Source organism: Astatotilapia calliptera, chromosome 14 (assembly GCF_900246225.1).
Source record: "Astatotilapia calliptera chromosome 14, fAstCal1.2, whole genome shotgun sequence".
In the NCBI taxonomy this organism is placed as follows: domain Eukaryota; kingdom Metazoa; phylum Chordata; class Actinopteri; order Cichliformes; family Cichlidae; genus Astatotilapia; species Astatotilapia calliptera.
Genome location: NC_039315.1, coordinates 26,342,160 through 26,358,809, shown reverse-complemented (window position 1 = coordinate 26,358,809; position 16,650 = coordinate 26,342,160). Strand labels below are relative to the sequence as shown.

Sequence of the window (16,650 nt, the reverse complement as noted above, 5' to 3'; positions counted from 1 at the left end):
CTCATTTCTGCTTTTACTTCGACCTGTAAATGATCTAATAGCTGTTACAGCTTTTAAGGCTCACTTTGAGGATTCCCTCTTCTATCAGAAGTATTAACAGTGCTATAGATGCTATAGCCGAGTATAGATGATCTAAATGTGTGTTACAAGGCAGCAGCGTTTATATCTCCCCCGTGAGTTAATATACCTGCATATAAATTCCATTATATCTGTGGCTGTCTAGACATGTGTCACTGCGTTATTGAGCTTGCTCTGCATGCGTTCCAGAGCCTCCTTTGTTAAGAACAGAGCATTTTATGTGTGTTTTCTGACTCCCACCATGCACTATCAGCTCCTCAAACATTTGCTTGCAGATGTGTCAGGTATAATAGGGAGAGAAACATGCCCCCTGCCTTGAGCTTTTGAAATACGTGGACTCCTCCGTCCTCATCCCTGCTTTTTCTGACCTCCTTCTTCAATCAAACAGGTTTTTCCATTCACTTCAGATCTAATAAGGCTGGTGACCTTTGCCCTGCTTGGATGGATCCCTGGTGAGAGCCTCCTTCACCTGGTATTGTGCTGCTGGCTACACCTTCCAACTGGCATAGCCCCCACTCACGCCTGCCTTTGTCCTTCTGCAATTCACTCTGACTTTGTTCAGTTAGTTAACCTAGCTTCCTCTCCCTGCTGGGAACTCAGACGGAGGAAAGGCAGGAGGCGGGGGAACCAAGAGGAGAAGGTGGAGAAGGGGGGATAAGAAATCTGTATAGTTTTTATGTTCTTTAACAAGAGAACAGTAGCCTCTGGAGAAAGTGGGGGATTTGGCTGACCCAGCACTCCTCTCGGTAAATACCCTCACACGTAATGTCTTATATTCGGTCTGTATGAATGTGTCTCGTCTCCTCTCGCTCCTCTCACATGAGATTAGAACATCAGTTACCCGCCACCTCTCGAACACCCAGATCAACTGACACACACTGGCCTCGACCAGCACCAACAAGCAACAGATTAACCCAAAGAAATGGATTATCAGTCAGCTGAGAGGCAGGGAGATGGACCCCCAGCTTGCTTTGTCTTTGGGGGTTTTGAACGGGCATCACTGCCGTCCAAGACAATCAAGATCCAGTTACACAGGACAAAAAGCCCATCTCCCTCACAGACACCAGGAGAGACAAGGGCAAGATGCTGACACACACGGGTGAATGCACTTCTGGGGTTGTTTTGACTCATGGGAGTCTACACACACAGCAACATTTGAACATCTCAGATGTTTTTGTTGCCTAGCAGTTTACTAGTTTACTAGTAAAAACTAGTAAACTAGTAGTAAAAACTGAAATATAACAATACAATTACTTACTTCAGTTAGTTTTCTAACTGAAGTAAGTAAATTGTTACAAATTTATGCTTTTTTTTCCTGACATCTATGAATTCCTGTTATTTAAATATAGTAGACAGACAGGTTGGGATAGCAGAACAAAACTGTGATTGATCACATTGACATATATGATGCATTTGAGCTCATAAAGAATGCAATTTATATTGTTTGCACACTGTTTAAAAGGCTGCTTTGCTCTTGTGCAGCATTTCTCTTGAACATGTATGTACTGCAATGTCACCAGAGAAGACGAATGGTGAAGTCGGAGAATTCTTCAAAGGTTAAACTGCTTTTACCTTCAGATATTAAATGGGTCAGGGTATCTTGACATTATCATTGCTGGTAGTGCTGGCCAAGGCAAGGCTGAAGTGTTTGATTAGATAAGGAGAAAATGATTTACAGAGTTAAACTGCAGGTGACAGCTATAATTTCGATTTGAAGTGCAAGATTTGTTTTCCTGCATAAAAGCATCGTAACATATTCAGAACCTTGTATACAGCAGCGACACTTTCTGCATTGTCACTAATCATTTGTGTGATATGTAAAGGGTGAGTGGTGGAATCTTCCAACATGAGTGTCATTCCAATGGCAATGTTTTTTGTTTTATTATAGTTTAATTATGGGAGTTGAAAAATAAACCTGGGAGTGACTGGGGCTCAGATATCAGGAAAATTTAACTAGTAGTAACACACACACAGATCTCAGTTATATCCCTGTAATTGCCACTAATATGTGATTAAATTGCATATTTCCTCTGCAGCACAGCCATAACAAGGTGTCTTGTTCAGAACATCCTGTCTATTGGGTGACACATTTGGTGGTTGTACTTGCCTACCTCAGTGATAGTGTTCCTGTGTTATTGCACACAGTGTCCCAGCGGTCAGTTGGTGCTTTTGTTGGTGCGCTTCTCGTAGGTTCCCACAACGATGTCAGCGCTGCCTTGTGTTCGCACGGCACAATGCATTGACAACCGCTGTTCACGTTGCCTTTGTAGATGCAAGACTTTTTCACTTTGAATTTCTGAAAACTACGCCCGCGCGTGTGTGTAAATGTGTGAAAATGTGAAGATGTGTGCCCATTGAGGGAGCGCGTGAGTGACAGAGAGGTTCATCCCTAGTGCTGGCCTTTCTAAGCGCTGCTGTGGGCAGGGCCATCTATGCTGACAGTAGATGGGATGTGGCAGGGGCTGGGGGATTAAGAGGCTTTTAGCCAGGACTGAGAGTGGCTCTTTCTCCTCGTGACAGAGAGAGGTGACAGGCCATCAGCGCACAGAGGACAGGCGGACAGCCAGCCAGAGACATCTGCATTCATTCAGGACAGCAGCTTATCCGTGCACAAAAAACACGCCCTCTTGAAACGCCCTCCATCTACACTCTCACACTCTGTCTCACGCATGCATACATAAAAACATACACTGACACACATGCAGCATGCAGACACACAAATGCTTCATTTCCTAGTTTATAGTAAATTTATAAAATGCTAAAGTAGCAAAACACTTCAGATTGATTTTTTATTTTTTTTTATTTATTTATTTTTGCTGTTAAGTAAATATGACCCGACACCTCCCTTATATGATCAATGTGACTGCTTAAGGTTATTTAGGATGAAGTTTTATCAACAAATCGAACCTGAATTTTAAGATTTATTATTGTGTTGCAGTTAATCACAAGCACACCGTTTTGAATTGACACTAAGTGAAAAGATGAACCTCCTCCTGGTCAGGCATCTGCCACTCCTCCTCCTTCCATCCTCCCATCCTCTCATGACTGGGAGGTTGAGAAGACAGGCAGAGCCTGGAAAGGCCCTGCCCAGCCATTTAATCCTCTACTCCCATTCACCATCACTGCTAATCTCCTACACCACCTCCCCACCACCACCACTGCCACCAACAGTATCGCCTCCACCTCCACCTCCACTTCTCCCTCAAGAGGTGCACAAAGACCCTAAGCGCCCCTGTCCCGCCCCACCCGCCATCCCACCCCTTCTCGTATCCCTAACCTGCTCCGCCCAGTGCTCCTCCAGCAGGAGGCACCCAGTTTTCTAAGCCCAGGAACCATAATCCTGTGGGGCTCCAAGTTTGGGTGAGCCCAAAGGCTCATTGAGTGCCGGATAACTCTCTCCGGGACTTTAGCTGTCTGTCTTATTGTTGCTGCTGCTGAGAAGAGGACAGACACAAATGGAGTTTGAATTTCAATGCTAACGACTCAGAGAAAGAGACAGCAGAATATGGACTGGTGGGCATCCAGGCGTTAAGAGTATTTTCAAGGAGGCCATGGGGAAACACATGCAAATACTGTGGGCAAGTGCAGGCCATAACATCCTTATTCTAAGAAAGGCTGAATGCAATACGGTTATTTTTGTTTGTTTTACAAGATCCCAATTATATTCAAAGCTGAAGATATTTAACACTATTTGGATTTATTTGAAATTTGTTCTTGTTGTCATGAAATTTAGTTCACTAAAGTTGAATATGAATCTTAAGTCATAAAGCGGCATTTATGTTTCTGTTTTTGTTAAAAAGGAATAAATCTTACACCATCGGTATGTAAAACATTTACACCCACATTTCTTTCAGATTTAATGCATCTTTCATCGCACCATAATATTAACTTCAATATTTGAATCTGTGACAATCTGTGCTCTCCTCCTCTACTGGATCACCCCAGGGTTGCTGCCTCTCTCCCCTTCTGTTCATTCTGTACACAAATGAGTGTCGCAGCAGTTTCACGAACAGACACATCCTGAAGTTTGCTGACGACACAGTGATCGTCAGTCTTCTAGTGGGGGATGAGTCAGGCCATGGACAGGTTGTAGATGATTTTGTGAATTGGTGTGATGAGTCCTTCCTTTCACTTAATGTGTCAAAAACTAAAGACATGATTATTGATTTTAGGAAGTCGTCTTATAGGTCATCACCTACTATCATTAAAACTGCAGATATTGGGATAGTTGAGAGTTATAAATATCTAGGTGTGGTACTTGACCATAAACTGTGTTTTGAATCTCATGCTGATGCCACTACTAAAAAAGTTCAACAAAGACTGTTCTTTTTAAGGAAAATTAGATCTTTTAATGTCTCATCTGAGATGTTGTCCTTGTTTTATAGAAGTTTTATCGAATCTGTGATGTCTTTTTGTATTGCTGCCTGGTTTGGTAACCTGACGGTGAAGAATAAGAATCGGTTGGGACTTCTGGTAAAAACTGCTAGCAAAATTTCAGGACGTTGGCAAGATGGACTTTTGGCCATTTACAATAGAAATGTGTTTAGAAAGGCTCATTCTATTATTAATTGTGTGAACCATCCACTTCACAGTGAGTTTGAGTTGTTGCCTTCCGGCCGCCGTTTTAGAGTACCTCCGAGGAGGACTAAAAGACTCCAGGTCTCTTTTATCCCTACTGCGTCTTGTCTCCTTAATGGCAAATAATTGTCCTTGAACTTTCTATCATTATTATTGTTATTATTATTTTATAGTATTGTTCTGTTTATTTTTATCCTGCTGCTAAACTAATTTCCCCTTGTGGGACAATAAAGAAATTGAATTGAATTTGAATTAAAAAATGCATTTCAAAATATTTTAGTATTTGATATTCTCCCCCTTTGCCGTTGAGCGGGATTGTGACGTGAAAAATGACAGCTCGGTCTCCTTGGTAGTTTTGGAAATTTCTGAGGTGCGTTTTGGATCATTAAACTGCTGCTGTATGATGATGGTTTGTCTCATGGAACAAACTTTGGATTACTGATCCTTCTGGACTTTCTCAAGGCTCTGAATGTCTGCTTCAAATGATGGGAATCAGAAATCTGAGCTTTAATAAGAAGTCGTTGCCACATATTTGCTTAAATTTAATTGACAACCTATACATACTACTACTCCAACTTAAATATTTTTGCTTATTTTAGGCATTAGATTGAATAACACATAAATTCTTAAAGGTTTTTGTTGCTTTCAGTGTTTTGAGAATTCAATTCTGACATATCTTTAAAGTTGTTTCAGGACCCCAATTTCTCTATCTTTCTTCCTCTAGTGCTCTAACTTTTCTTTGTGATAAGGCAGAGCTCTTCCTCACATTCTGAACTAGTGTCTGATTGAAGGATTTCAGACTGACACAGGTATCATTAGATCTATACAATCCTCAGCACAAACACAATTCGCTCATAAAAAACAACACAACTAACTAATACAATTGCCTAAGCATGCACACAAACACAAATACATTCACACTGTGCACACAACTGCTAGCACGGTCAGCACTTTGGTTCTGCATGCGACAGCGTAGGTGAGCTTGACAGATCCCTCGCCACTGCTTCTCTGCCTTTTATTTACAGAAGCTATCTTTCCCATAAGTCACCATTCCTGTATTCATAAAGCATCATGGTTGTCATAACTCATTCTTCCCCTTTATGAATAAAGCTCCCAAATTTATGGTGATGGCGCTGAGAAGTGGTGGCCTCCCTGGTGACAAACTTTCCCCAGTCTGTCACCACTGGCCTGAGCTGCTTCAGAGCCCTAGATCAAAAGCTCCAGATGGGAGCGCCACTTTATCGCTCCCCGGTCGGTGACATCACCTTGCTGCGCTGTGCGGGATTGATGATGAAAGCAAACATATCTATCTTAGCTCACATTTACCAAATCAATTTTATTTTTACAGACCCTCCGCAGGGTTATTGGCATATTGACGGGTTGCAGGCAAAAGGAAGGCGGAGGGAGTGGGGTGAGCGATGGCCGAGGGATAGTAAACGGGTGGGCATGGGAGAAGAGGGGGAGGGTCAGGAGGGCTTAATGGTGTTTACCATATTTAATGCAGAGGGATGTCATCACTGAATATCCATTCTGAATAATGTGGCATTTCATCATAAATTCTTTACAACTTATTTACTTAATGGAAAGAGTTATGGCTTGCTGTCAGGGCGGTAATTAAACATTGTGATACAGTGCTGCCTCGCCAGGATCCCATCTTTCCCCTCAACTCCCCCATCCGCCTGCACCAAGACACACACATATGCACACTCACATCCAAGCTCCTCAGCTTCTTAAATACATATTATTATTCAAGCTCCCCATAAATTACCACAGGATTAAAATTCATGAAACCTTTTTTCTTTATTTCCTTCCCTGGGAAAAAGAATAACCCAGAGCTTGTTCAACCAGCTGTAAATCTCTTTGGGAGAGACAGGGACTTCATATTATGATTTTATATCATGAAAATTGGCTTAAATAAAGACTATTTCATCACTTCAATTTAACGCAAATTTATATTTGCATCCCGCTCTGCAGTTGATAAAGAGGTAGAAGTTGCTTCCTGGAGAAATTCAGCTTAAAAAGAAATAATAAAATAGCTAAGGAGCAGAAATTTATTTTGGTTTTCTCCAAACCAAAAACCACTAAGTTTGAACTGATGGGCTGGATTAATGCTGTATGATGCAAACCAACTGAGGACGAGTCCAAATCCCAAACTATTTATATGAGCTGAATGTTAATATTTTACCAACATGCTCTCAGTCAGCTATAAAGTGCAGCACGGAAACGTTCTCTGTAGTTAGACTCTACAAAGAGGAAAAATGCTGTATTGAATCATCGTTTTCTTTATATACCTTGACTTCTCACTTCAGTGAGCTGCATGGTCGGCTTTTCTTAATGAGCCTGGCTCTGCGCTACAAATCCCTGAGTTTCAAAGACTAAATCCTCACGTTCAAATGAGAGAGGATCTATTTTGGGAGTCTGAATGAAGCCAATACTCCCCCGCGCCTCTCCGTCCTGCTCCATAAAACTGAACTAGCCTGACACTGACAGAGACCACATCTAACCTTTGACCTTGTGCCGTGACCCTGCATTCGATTTTTTTGTGTCTCCTGACCAATATGTGATTTGCCAGTGGTCGCACTGGGTCCCTAACCGGGATGAAGAAGGGATTTATGGCTTTTCATTTTAATTGAGTTAAGAGCACGAGCTCAACTCACTTTCTTTCAGTCGCGCTGACCTAACATTACATCATTGGGCAACAAACGGCAGCAACAACTTTGTGGTCACTGTGCTAAATGTGAACATGACGACATGGAAGGAAATAAAAAGTGGACTGATGTGAACGCTACACAGTGTACAGGGGAAGGAAATTCCGTCTCGTCAAAAAGTGTGATACTACTGCTGTAGAAAAAACATAGTGAAATGCAGTTATGTCACATAAATGCACATAAACGCTTCTTGTTTTAATCTGGACACCCTGGTTGCCTAAAGGATCTTTGATGCCACCTATAAACATCTCTCTTCCCAGCTTTATTCCCTGTCACTAGATAACATAATGAAATACAGGAGTTTGTATATGTTCCTACCTCCCAGCCTTGAGTAGGATCTTGGAGACAAGGCCTGTGCTCTCCTTCATATGGTCCAAATCGCTCCCCGACGTTCACCTTCCTGCGGCTCCAGATGCCCAGCCCTCCAGATGGGACGGTTGACTCTCGCAATTCAAAGTCAAAGGGAATGCTCAGATCTTCTTGTGGGAAAAAGATGCTTTGGTGTTGGAATGACAGATGGTCCTGTGGAGAGGACTCATCGTCAGAGAGTGAAGGTGATCCCGGGTCTTCTGGCAGGGCCGAAGAAGGTGTAGGATCCCCATCAGAGCCGCATACGTCGTCTAAGATGTCGGATGGATAAAGAGGTATCTTATCATCTCCGTCACCTGCAAGAGACAAGAAGTCTTGATGTGAGGGTCATGTACAATGACATAAAGTGGCAACGGGTTATTGTTCCCATCTCTTTAACTTACTTCAGAGATGAAGGACAACATATGAAAACTTGATTAGTTCAAATAAACAGTAGGAGACAGAAGGGCCTCCGGGTCTGGAAACAGCAAATGTATCATGCAAGGGGACCTTCATTCTGTTGCAGTGGAAATTAGTAGTAAAAAACAGGAGATCCTGAAGTGAGCCCACTTCTTGTTTATAATTTGTACTCGCCTGGCATGTTCCTGCCTTAGGAATTAAGCAAGGCAAATTTAATTTTTAAAATAAAACCTATTAGGTCAAAAACAGGTTTTTGGGCCCTACGGCAAAGGGTTGACCCAGCATTGTGCTATTCTGGCTGTTTTATAATTCTTTTTCCTGAACTCTTTCTTCAATGTGCAGTGAAAACAGAGGGAACAGAGAGACACACACTAAGGTTTATTGTGAGTGGAGTGAAACAGGATATTGAAGCACGACCCCTCAACCCACACTGGGCTTCTTTAGAATGGCACACGTGGCTGTTGAGCCTAATAGTGAAATAAAGATTGAATTATTCCCAGTGTTGAAACAATCTGTGATGGTATAAACTTGCAATGCTGTGAAGTCTTTGAAACAGAGGTAGATTGAAAGAAGCACATTAATTTGAAAAACAGTTGCATTTAAAATACAAAGTCATATGTACAGGTAGGACGTTTTAAATACAACATCATATATGAGATGTCGCCCAGCAAGCAAAGACACAGCAAGGCAGTAATTGAGCCAGCGAACGCAACGGGCTGCTAGCCAGGTGTTGCAGGGTGGGACAGAAAGACACTAAAAGCCGGAAATGATCCACAGGAAACTGCTGTTCTGTGGTGGGCTGTGCCTAACACACACTGACAGGTCACAGGGAGAAGGAGCTCTGCTAATGAGGCTCAACAACCCATCCCTGGGATGAGGAACATTCCTGAAGGGCTTCCTGTGTGACACTGTACCTCAGCGCTGTCAGCCACGGAACCTTTGATCCACCCAGATACACACACGCACTTCTTGTTCACTGGCCTTGAATTAAACATGTGTCTGATTGAATAAATGGGGCATTGTGATTGGCCACAGGCGGTCATGAACTAACCTGAGAAATTAACTTAAGACTTGAACAAAACCAATGCACTTCAATATTTGTATGCTTCCAACTTAGCACTGCTACATTACTCGACACACAAGATAAGCCAAGACCAGCGAGCTACACATTTGTAAATATATGCAGACTCCATTTTTCTCAAGGTCAGAACACAAGTTGTGGTGAAGAGGAATGTAAAACTGTAAAGTACTGCATAAGTAGTACATAAGATGTTTTCCTCTGTCAGTAAGAATCATAATTCCTGTCAAACTGTGTGTTTGCTGTGGCAAAGAAAAAAAAATCTATGCATGAACATAGTTTGCTGAATCAGCTCTCTGTTATATTATTATTTTCTGTGTAATCCAGCATGTGCACCTGTGCGTGCATGTTTTGTCAAGGCGTACTTACAACTAAAGCAGTTCTGATAGTCATTCCCTGCAGCAATACCTGATCACAGTGTCTACACGGTGTACAACTATTGTGTTTGACATACACACTGTGTGGGCCCAGGGAATTTAAAGGAGACGTCTTTCAAAGACTCGACTGGACTGGGCCGGGCATGAAACCCAATGTGGCTCTGGGAGTAAGGGTAATGATTTTCAGCACAGAGACTGTGTAACATGGTTAGAGGCCTGGATGTGAAGTTTGCCACATGGTAGAGGGACAAGAGCTTTTAAAGGTAACTGTATCCCACCATTGCTGTTTCTCCTCTGACATTTTCCCTCTCACGCTGGTCTCCAAGTTTATATTTGATTCAGGCCAGGAATTCCTCTGGTCCACTGGACTCCACAAGAGCATTTCGGCTCATAAACATATATGTTTCTGTAAAGTAAACGATTGCTGAAAACAAATATGCTATGTGCAGAGTTTTGAAAATTGTGGTCTCATGTGTAGATGACTGATAATTTAGTCTTAGGGCTTTGGTTAGGTGTGTGGACAGCAGTGACACTGCAGTTGGATGATCAGATCAGTGTGTGTGTATGTGTGTGTGTGTGTGTGTGTGTGTGTGCGAGTGCATGCATTTTTAATGCTCTGCCTACATGCAGCAAACGGTCGTGTTTGTTTGTTCAGTAATGGACATTACTTCACCATTGCAAGCTGACGCCCTTCATCAAAGTGGGAGCTCTGAAAGAATTTTGGATTGAGAAGGGGAACTCCATCTCAGAGCATGCTCATGACTTCAACTGCATTAATAACACAGATTGCACATCAAGATAGTACCAGCAAGCACGGGAGGGGGGGGGGGGGGGGGGGGTGCACTCCTGAGAAACTTTGATGTTTATGTATCCAAAAGACAAAAAGCAAAACAGTGAGGGAAACAAAATTATCTCCTCATCAGAATCAGCCATTAGCACAGGAAAGCACATATTGGCTTATTGAATAAACACAGATATGCACACACATACTTATACATCATGTATTCAAATGGTTGAGCTTGATGCCAAATTCATTAATTTTTATTAAGAGGGAAAACATTCGTTCCCGGTCCTGCTATCTGCATGGGTGGAATGATTTTCACCTCTGCCACAATGTGTTGGGCGAACTCATACATCACATGATTACCCCAAGCAGCGAGCACGGCCGCCATCATCAGGGAGTGAATTAAAGATGATAGAAAGAGCTATTAATCACTGTGACAAAGCCCCTAATGGAGGTGTGACCCAGCCAGTGCTGACGGGACGCCAAGAGGACGCACCCACGGGACAAATGGATACATATGTTTACAGAGAGAATAACCTACCTGTGGACATACTCGACCCCTCCTCTCTGAGTGGTTTTTTTTTTTTTTTGGTTCTTTGATCCGCTGTCTTTCCTGCTGTTGTGTGTCTTTTTTTCCAGTTCTATTCTTTGTCTGTATTTTATTTAATTATTTGGCTGCGTCTTGTTGTTAGCAGGTGAGGAAGAGCTGGAGAAGTCAAAAATATTAAGACTTAAAAAAAATATATAATCTGTCAGCTAAAGCATGAGTTTTATTATTTGTAGACAGTGGGTGAAGTTAGGAAAAGAGTTTTTCCACTGTATGTCTGTTCATAGTATACAATGAGATGAAAACATCATTCATCTACTGAGCCTGAGGACAATTCAGAGTACAAATCATTTACCAGAGAAAGAGCTCGAAGACTTGATTGATGGGGGTCTTAGATCATGAAATATGGAAATTAACTTCTCACCTAATGTGGAGCGGCCCTCGTGCTTATCTGTAGACATCATTTTTCTCATGTGATAACAGACAGCCAGGCATGAGGCGATGTATGGGGTCTTACCCTTGTACTACAGGTCAAACATTATCACATATGATCTCCTCCATTTGTCATCATCCACATTTAAAAACTGCACACTTCATCACATCCCTGCTTTCGCTTTATATCCAAGCACCACGGAAATCAGTTTGCTCTGCTGTTCCAAGAACTTAGAAAGAATATCTGTGCAGTAAAAATGAGCACTGAAAACACAAATACTCAAAATATGTGGCAGCGACTGAAGGGCCATAGCATGATTGCTGTTGTTTCTGCTTTTGTCCTGAAAAACAAGATACCCCAAGAGACTGTGACTGAATTCAAAACACATAAAAATAATTATCTTTCATTTGGTTAATTTTAACGCTCTCACAGCTACTGCCAATCAGAAAATGACTGCTGTAGATTTGCTAAGTACTGTTAATTACAGTGCATCACTGTGCGGCTATATTCCCTCAGCAGGGTGCATAGGAGAGCGTTTGGAGCCCCATGGCCTCGGGAGAGGCAATAAGCTTCCTAATTAACTCTGTCTTTGTGCTTAATGGAGGCCTTAACACCGCTTTTAGGGAGTCTTTTGGTCCGTGGGTCCATTGGGGTGACTGTGGAACTGACTGATACGAAGCACAAACATTCAAATCTGTAGGTAGCTCGACAACAACAGTTTTAGGCAATTGTCCACAGTTTATCTGTCAACATTTGGTTCTCAGACCACCAAGAATTTCCACATTTAAAACAAGATATGGTTTGTTAGACAGAATGTGGTAAAAATCTAAACAAATCATATAAAAATATGTGAATGTAAAATTTTGTTCTAATGGCTTTATGTGTTTGTATTTCTCTTATGCTTTTCATGCTTACTCCCAGAGAGACCAGAAAATACATCAAAGATGGTTTTGTGTAAGTAATGCTCTGTTACTGTATGTTTAAATAAATACCATTTATATAGCTGCCTTCACTCCATATTATTACAAATTGGTATTTGTATTATGCAAAATGTTTAAGCTGGCACACACGCACACACACACACACACACATGCACACATACACACATAAACACACACTAACGGGAACAGAGCTCTTAACACAGTGTTAATTAATGAGAGCATTGTCCATGTTTTTTCCCCCTTGTCTTAGTCAATGACTCCTCATTCCAAATGGAAAACACTCCATTAAGGGCTGTGGGCGAAGTTACCAATTAACACCGTGGAACAAACTGAAACTTTGAGCTGGTCCCCTGTGCGCGCGCACACATATACACATACACACACACACAGACACCTAATTAATTAGCATTAGTTGTGATTAATAATGAGCGTCCTTTAATGGTAAATCTGCAGCTCCGATGGCAGGCTGACACAACAAAGGAGTCTGTGTACGCGCCAGGATTTATCTGCCGAGCTGCTCGGGGATTTTAACATGTTTCTCACAGGCTTGACAAATGGCCTATTAATTATCTAATGTTGTCTGACAACAACCGCTTGATAAAGATGTATGTTTAGACAGGGAGAGGAGGGGAAGAAACAGCAGAGGGAAAGAGAGAAGCCTGTGCGAGGAATCGAGAGAGGGGGAGAAAATGTGTGTTTGCATAAAAGAAAAAAAAATGTTGAGATTGAGGGGAGGCTTGTGTCGTTTCATGCAGTTGTGAGCTACTGACTGACACGCATGCATATACAAAGTCCTTTTCTTTATGAATTTGCTGTAAAAAAAATTCACTCTGCTTGGAACATCAACGTGGATGATTAACAAATCACATTTATTATTAATGAAACGCTAATGAATGAAATCTTGATGAACACAGAGATGGATGTGCTGCACACACACACACACACACACACACACACACACACACACACACACACACACACACACACACACACACACACACACACACACACACACTTTACATCCTAAAACCACAATCAATATCATCAACAAGGAAGTCTCTGCATCAGCCCAGCCACTTCATACCATTAAGTCGCTAACAACATGGAGCATATGGGCATCTCTCCTGCTCACTCCTCCCTCCATCTCTATCGCGCATCCCGATTCAATCCGGGCCCTGACTCCAATTTCACAAGTTTATCTTCCGCCTGTATGTTGACAGGTGTTCCTAAGTGGGATGCCAGTTGCCAAATGATTTTTATGATTGTTTTAGCCTAGTATTTGGCCTAATGAGATAGGATCCCAGTCGGACGCTAACTCAAGCCTGTCAAATGTAAAGCAAACAGAATAACAGCCCAGTACTCACATTGTTTCCACAAGCCATACATCAGCTGGTGCACAGAGAGAGGGCCCTCTGCATTATACAATGACCCTGGGATAGAGGAGATGAGAAGAACGAGCAGGAGTAAATGTAAAGAGAAGGGGAAAGCTATAAGGTGAAAAGGGATTATGGTGGGGAATAGTGGATAGCATACTTCACGCTAAGACTGTGGCCATACAAAGTTTATGGAATCTGCCTGATCCATCGTAAAGCCACAGACAGAAGTAAAGAAGTAATCAACAACAACTCATGAGCATGCCTGTGTTGAGACGCGGATCTTAATTTCCTAATGAGTGCCTGCTGATTGCTTGCTTGAGTTAGAAGTAGAAGTGCAAATAAACAAGATTTTAAAAAGTGCCTGCCTCTGAAGTGACATGTGTAAAGAACATGTTGACAAAGGTCATTAATCCCCTAAACTCCTACGTGTTTTCCTCTGAAATTACCCCCAGCTCAGCGCCCTGCAGCATGTCACACACCCTAAGCTTTTGATTTGTTTGCTCTGGTCACCTGCGCCATTCCTTTCATCTATCTTCCTGCTTCTGTGTCCTCATCCTTCTATCTTCCTTTTAGACAGCAGCATCAGCAATCTTCCACTAAGCTATAGAAAAATGAAAGCAAACCTATAAAATCTAGAAAAAAAAATGTGTGGAAGAGTTACGTTCACCAAAGCTAAAAAAATATGTTTGACCTAAAAAATTGCCCATTTTTAACAATAACAACGATTCCAGTTCAAACCTGCATAGATGAGCATTCTCTTTCTACCTCCTCTCTCTCTCTCTCTCTCTTTCTCTTTCATGTCATGGCTAACTGCCATTGGGCCCTAATATAATTATGGCTCACAGTTGTGCACATTTGAGAAATTGATTCCTTTGATGAAATGTGAGTGAGGCCAGTCTGCGAGAGATGTATATCCAGAGTGGTTGCTGCCAGCCACCCCAGCCTTGCGGAAGGCCCCCTGGGTACAAAACCGCCAGCTCAACCAGGCCCAGCCTGGCCCGGTCTGGCCTGGTCGTTAAAAGAAATGATAGCATATGTGCTTTGTTTGAGTTTGATGTCTTCGTAATGCATTACACAATTAGATTGATTTGACAATTTCCATTATACTTGATAAAATATTTATGTAGGCCTGAGGATGGTAGTTCTTATCAAAGGGGGCTGATCTGCAGTCCAGATGGGAGCCCTGGTCTGCAGTAAGAAGGCCATTAGTCAGTTAAAGCTGGGCACATTTGTGGGCAAATACAGCCTGTACCTACTCAAAATCTGCAATGTTAAAGAAGGTAGTTTGTAACTCATGAAGATACGTAAAATATCTAAGTGTCAGATATCAATAATTAGATGCAAATAAATGAGATCAGTGAGTATCAGTTAATCAGTAATGTTGTCCTCGAATTTCTGCCTTCCGTACAAACACTGATTGCTTTAGAAAAGAGAAGCTCAGCGGTGAAAAAAACAAACAAAAAAATCCAACAAAGACATTTTTGGTTACTCGCATTTCCGGCACATTAGCTTCAGATTTGCTTCAGCTGAAACCTGCAAAGAAAGTGCCAAAACATACTGTGTGCGGGCATCAAGCATAAAGACATACCGATGTTTGCTGTTAGCCTCATAGCTTAATTTGTCAGGTCAAGGGTCTGGATCGAGTACCCCATTATATCACCTCCATAACTCCACTGTGTGTGTGTGTGTGTGTGTGTGTGTGTGTGTGTGTGTGTGTGTGTGTGTGTGTGTGTGTGTGTGTGTGTGTGTGTGTGTGTCCTGTGCACTCAGAAGAATTCTAAACTTTATGAACAATTTTGACCCCATGTCTCCAAACTTTCTATGTCTGCGCCGTACATCAAAGAGTAAAATAAAAATCCAATAAATACACCAATTTAAGCAATAAATTCAAACCACTCATGCTCAGAGGTGAGTCTCCTTCACCCTTCTTTCCTTCCCTGTTCTCACATTCTGTGTCACACTGAATGTCCCCCTCTTTCTCACTTTCCTCACCTGTCTCCCCTCTCTCTCGCCCATTCCCTTCGCAAACCTCTCAGCGTGCACAGCCACCCCACATCCATCACAGCCCAGAAATTTAAGGACCCAAATTGGCCTCATCTGTCTCAATGTTGGATGCAGATGGAGTTTCTTCTGCGGAGGGAGGTGCGGTTAGTCACCCCTGCTGCCCCCACCCCTTCAATGTACTGACTTAAAGCCAAACCAGTCTGCACCAGTCTCAACACTAGAGCCGCATTACGAGGCCGGCTGCTGGGTATATAGAGGGCACAGCGGCGAAGTGACCACCGCACTGACCACACGCGTTTTCTGTTTCATTCAGTTTTCTCTCAGTGACATTTTTTATTGTGTTTTTCCATCTAGCCTTCATTCTGGTTCACTCTCCTTCCTTCCCCCCGTTTCCCTACTCCTCCTTACTCATACCACCAGCACGCAAACACCTACACAAACACAAGCCATTGGTGGCCATCGCACAGTCTGCAGTACAGTCTCAAGCAGCCTGGTCAGGCCTGGCTCATTAATAAAGGCCCTAAATGAGGCGACATGCATAAAACATGAAGCGCTGCGTGCTGCTGTAATGAACTGCTGCTCCATAATTGCATCTCAGAGCCGTAAAATGAAGACAAAATATTTGAAGAGGGATTCTGTCACCTCTCTGCAGATGCAACACTAATCACAGGCGTTCTGCGGGGCCCCGGGGTCCCTCCCACCCGACATTGGCAATACCCTCCAACTGTTGGGACATAATTGAATAATTGCTGATTAGAAAATAGGGGGAGAGGTAATAGTGTAGTGTCCAGTGTGTTATCTATAATAATCCCACTGGGAAGGACAAAATGTATATCTATAGTGCCCACTAGGAAATTATTTTATTAATTGACGGTTCAGTTGTCTAGTTGTCAGTTGTCTAATAGATGATAGAAAGATGTTGTTTGTAGCTGTTTAGGGAACCAGTAACTAATATTACTGTTAGTTACAGGGCTGATT

General features: G+C 42.4%; 1 protein-coding gene across 12 annotated transcripts in view; it reads right to left on the bottom strand.

Annotated features, from left to right (window-relative positions):
* mecom (MDS1 and EVI1 complex locus) overlaps window positions 1-16,650 on the bottom strand; it is a 123,920-nt gene that overhangs the window by 76,103 nt on the left and 31,167 nt on the right. For all 12 annotated transcript variants that reach the window (XM_026191483.1, XM_026191471.1, XM_026191476.1 and 9 more), the window contains exon 2: window positions 7,683-8,029. In XM_026191483.1, coding sequence (XP_026047268.1) covers window positions 7,683-8,029 — 347 coding nt within the window. The remainder of the gene's footprint in view (window positions 1-7,682; window positions 8,030-16,650) is intronic.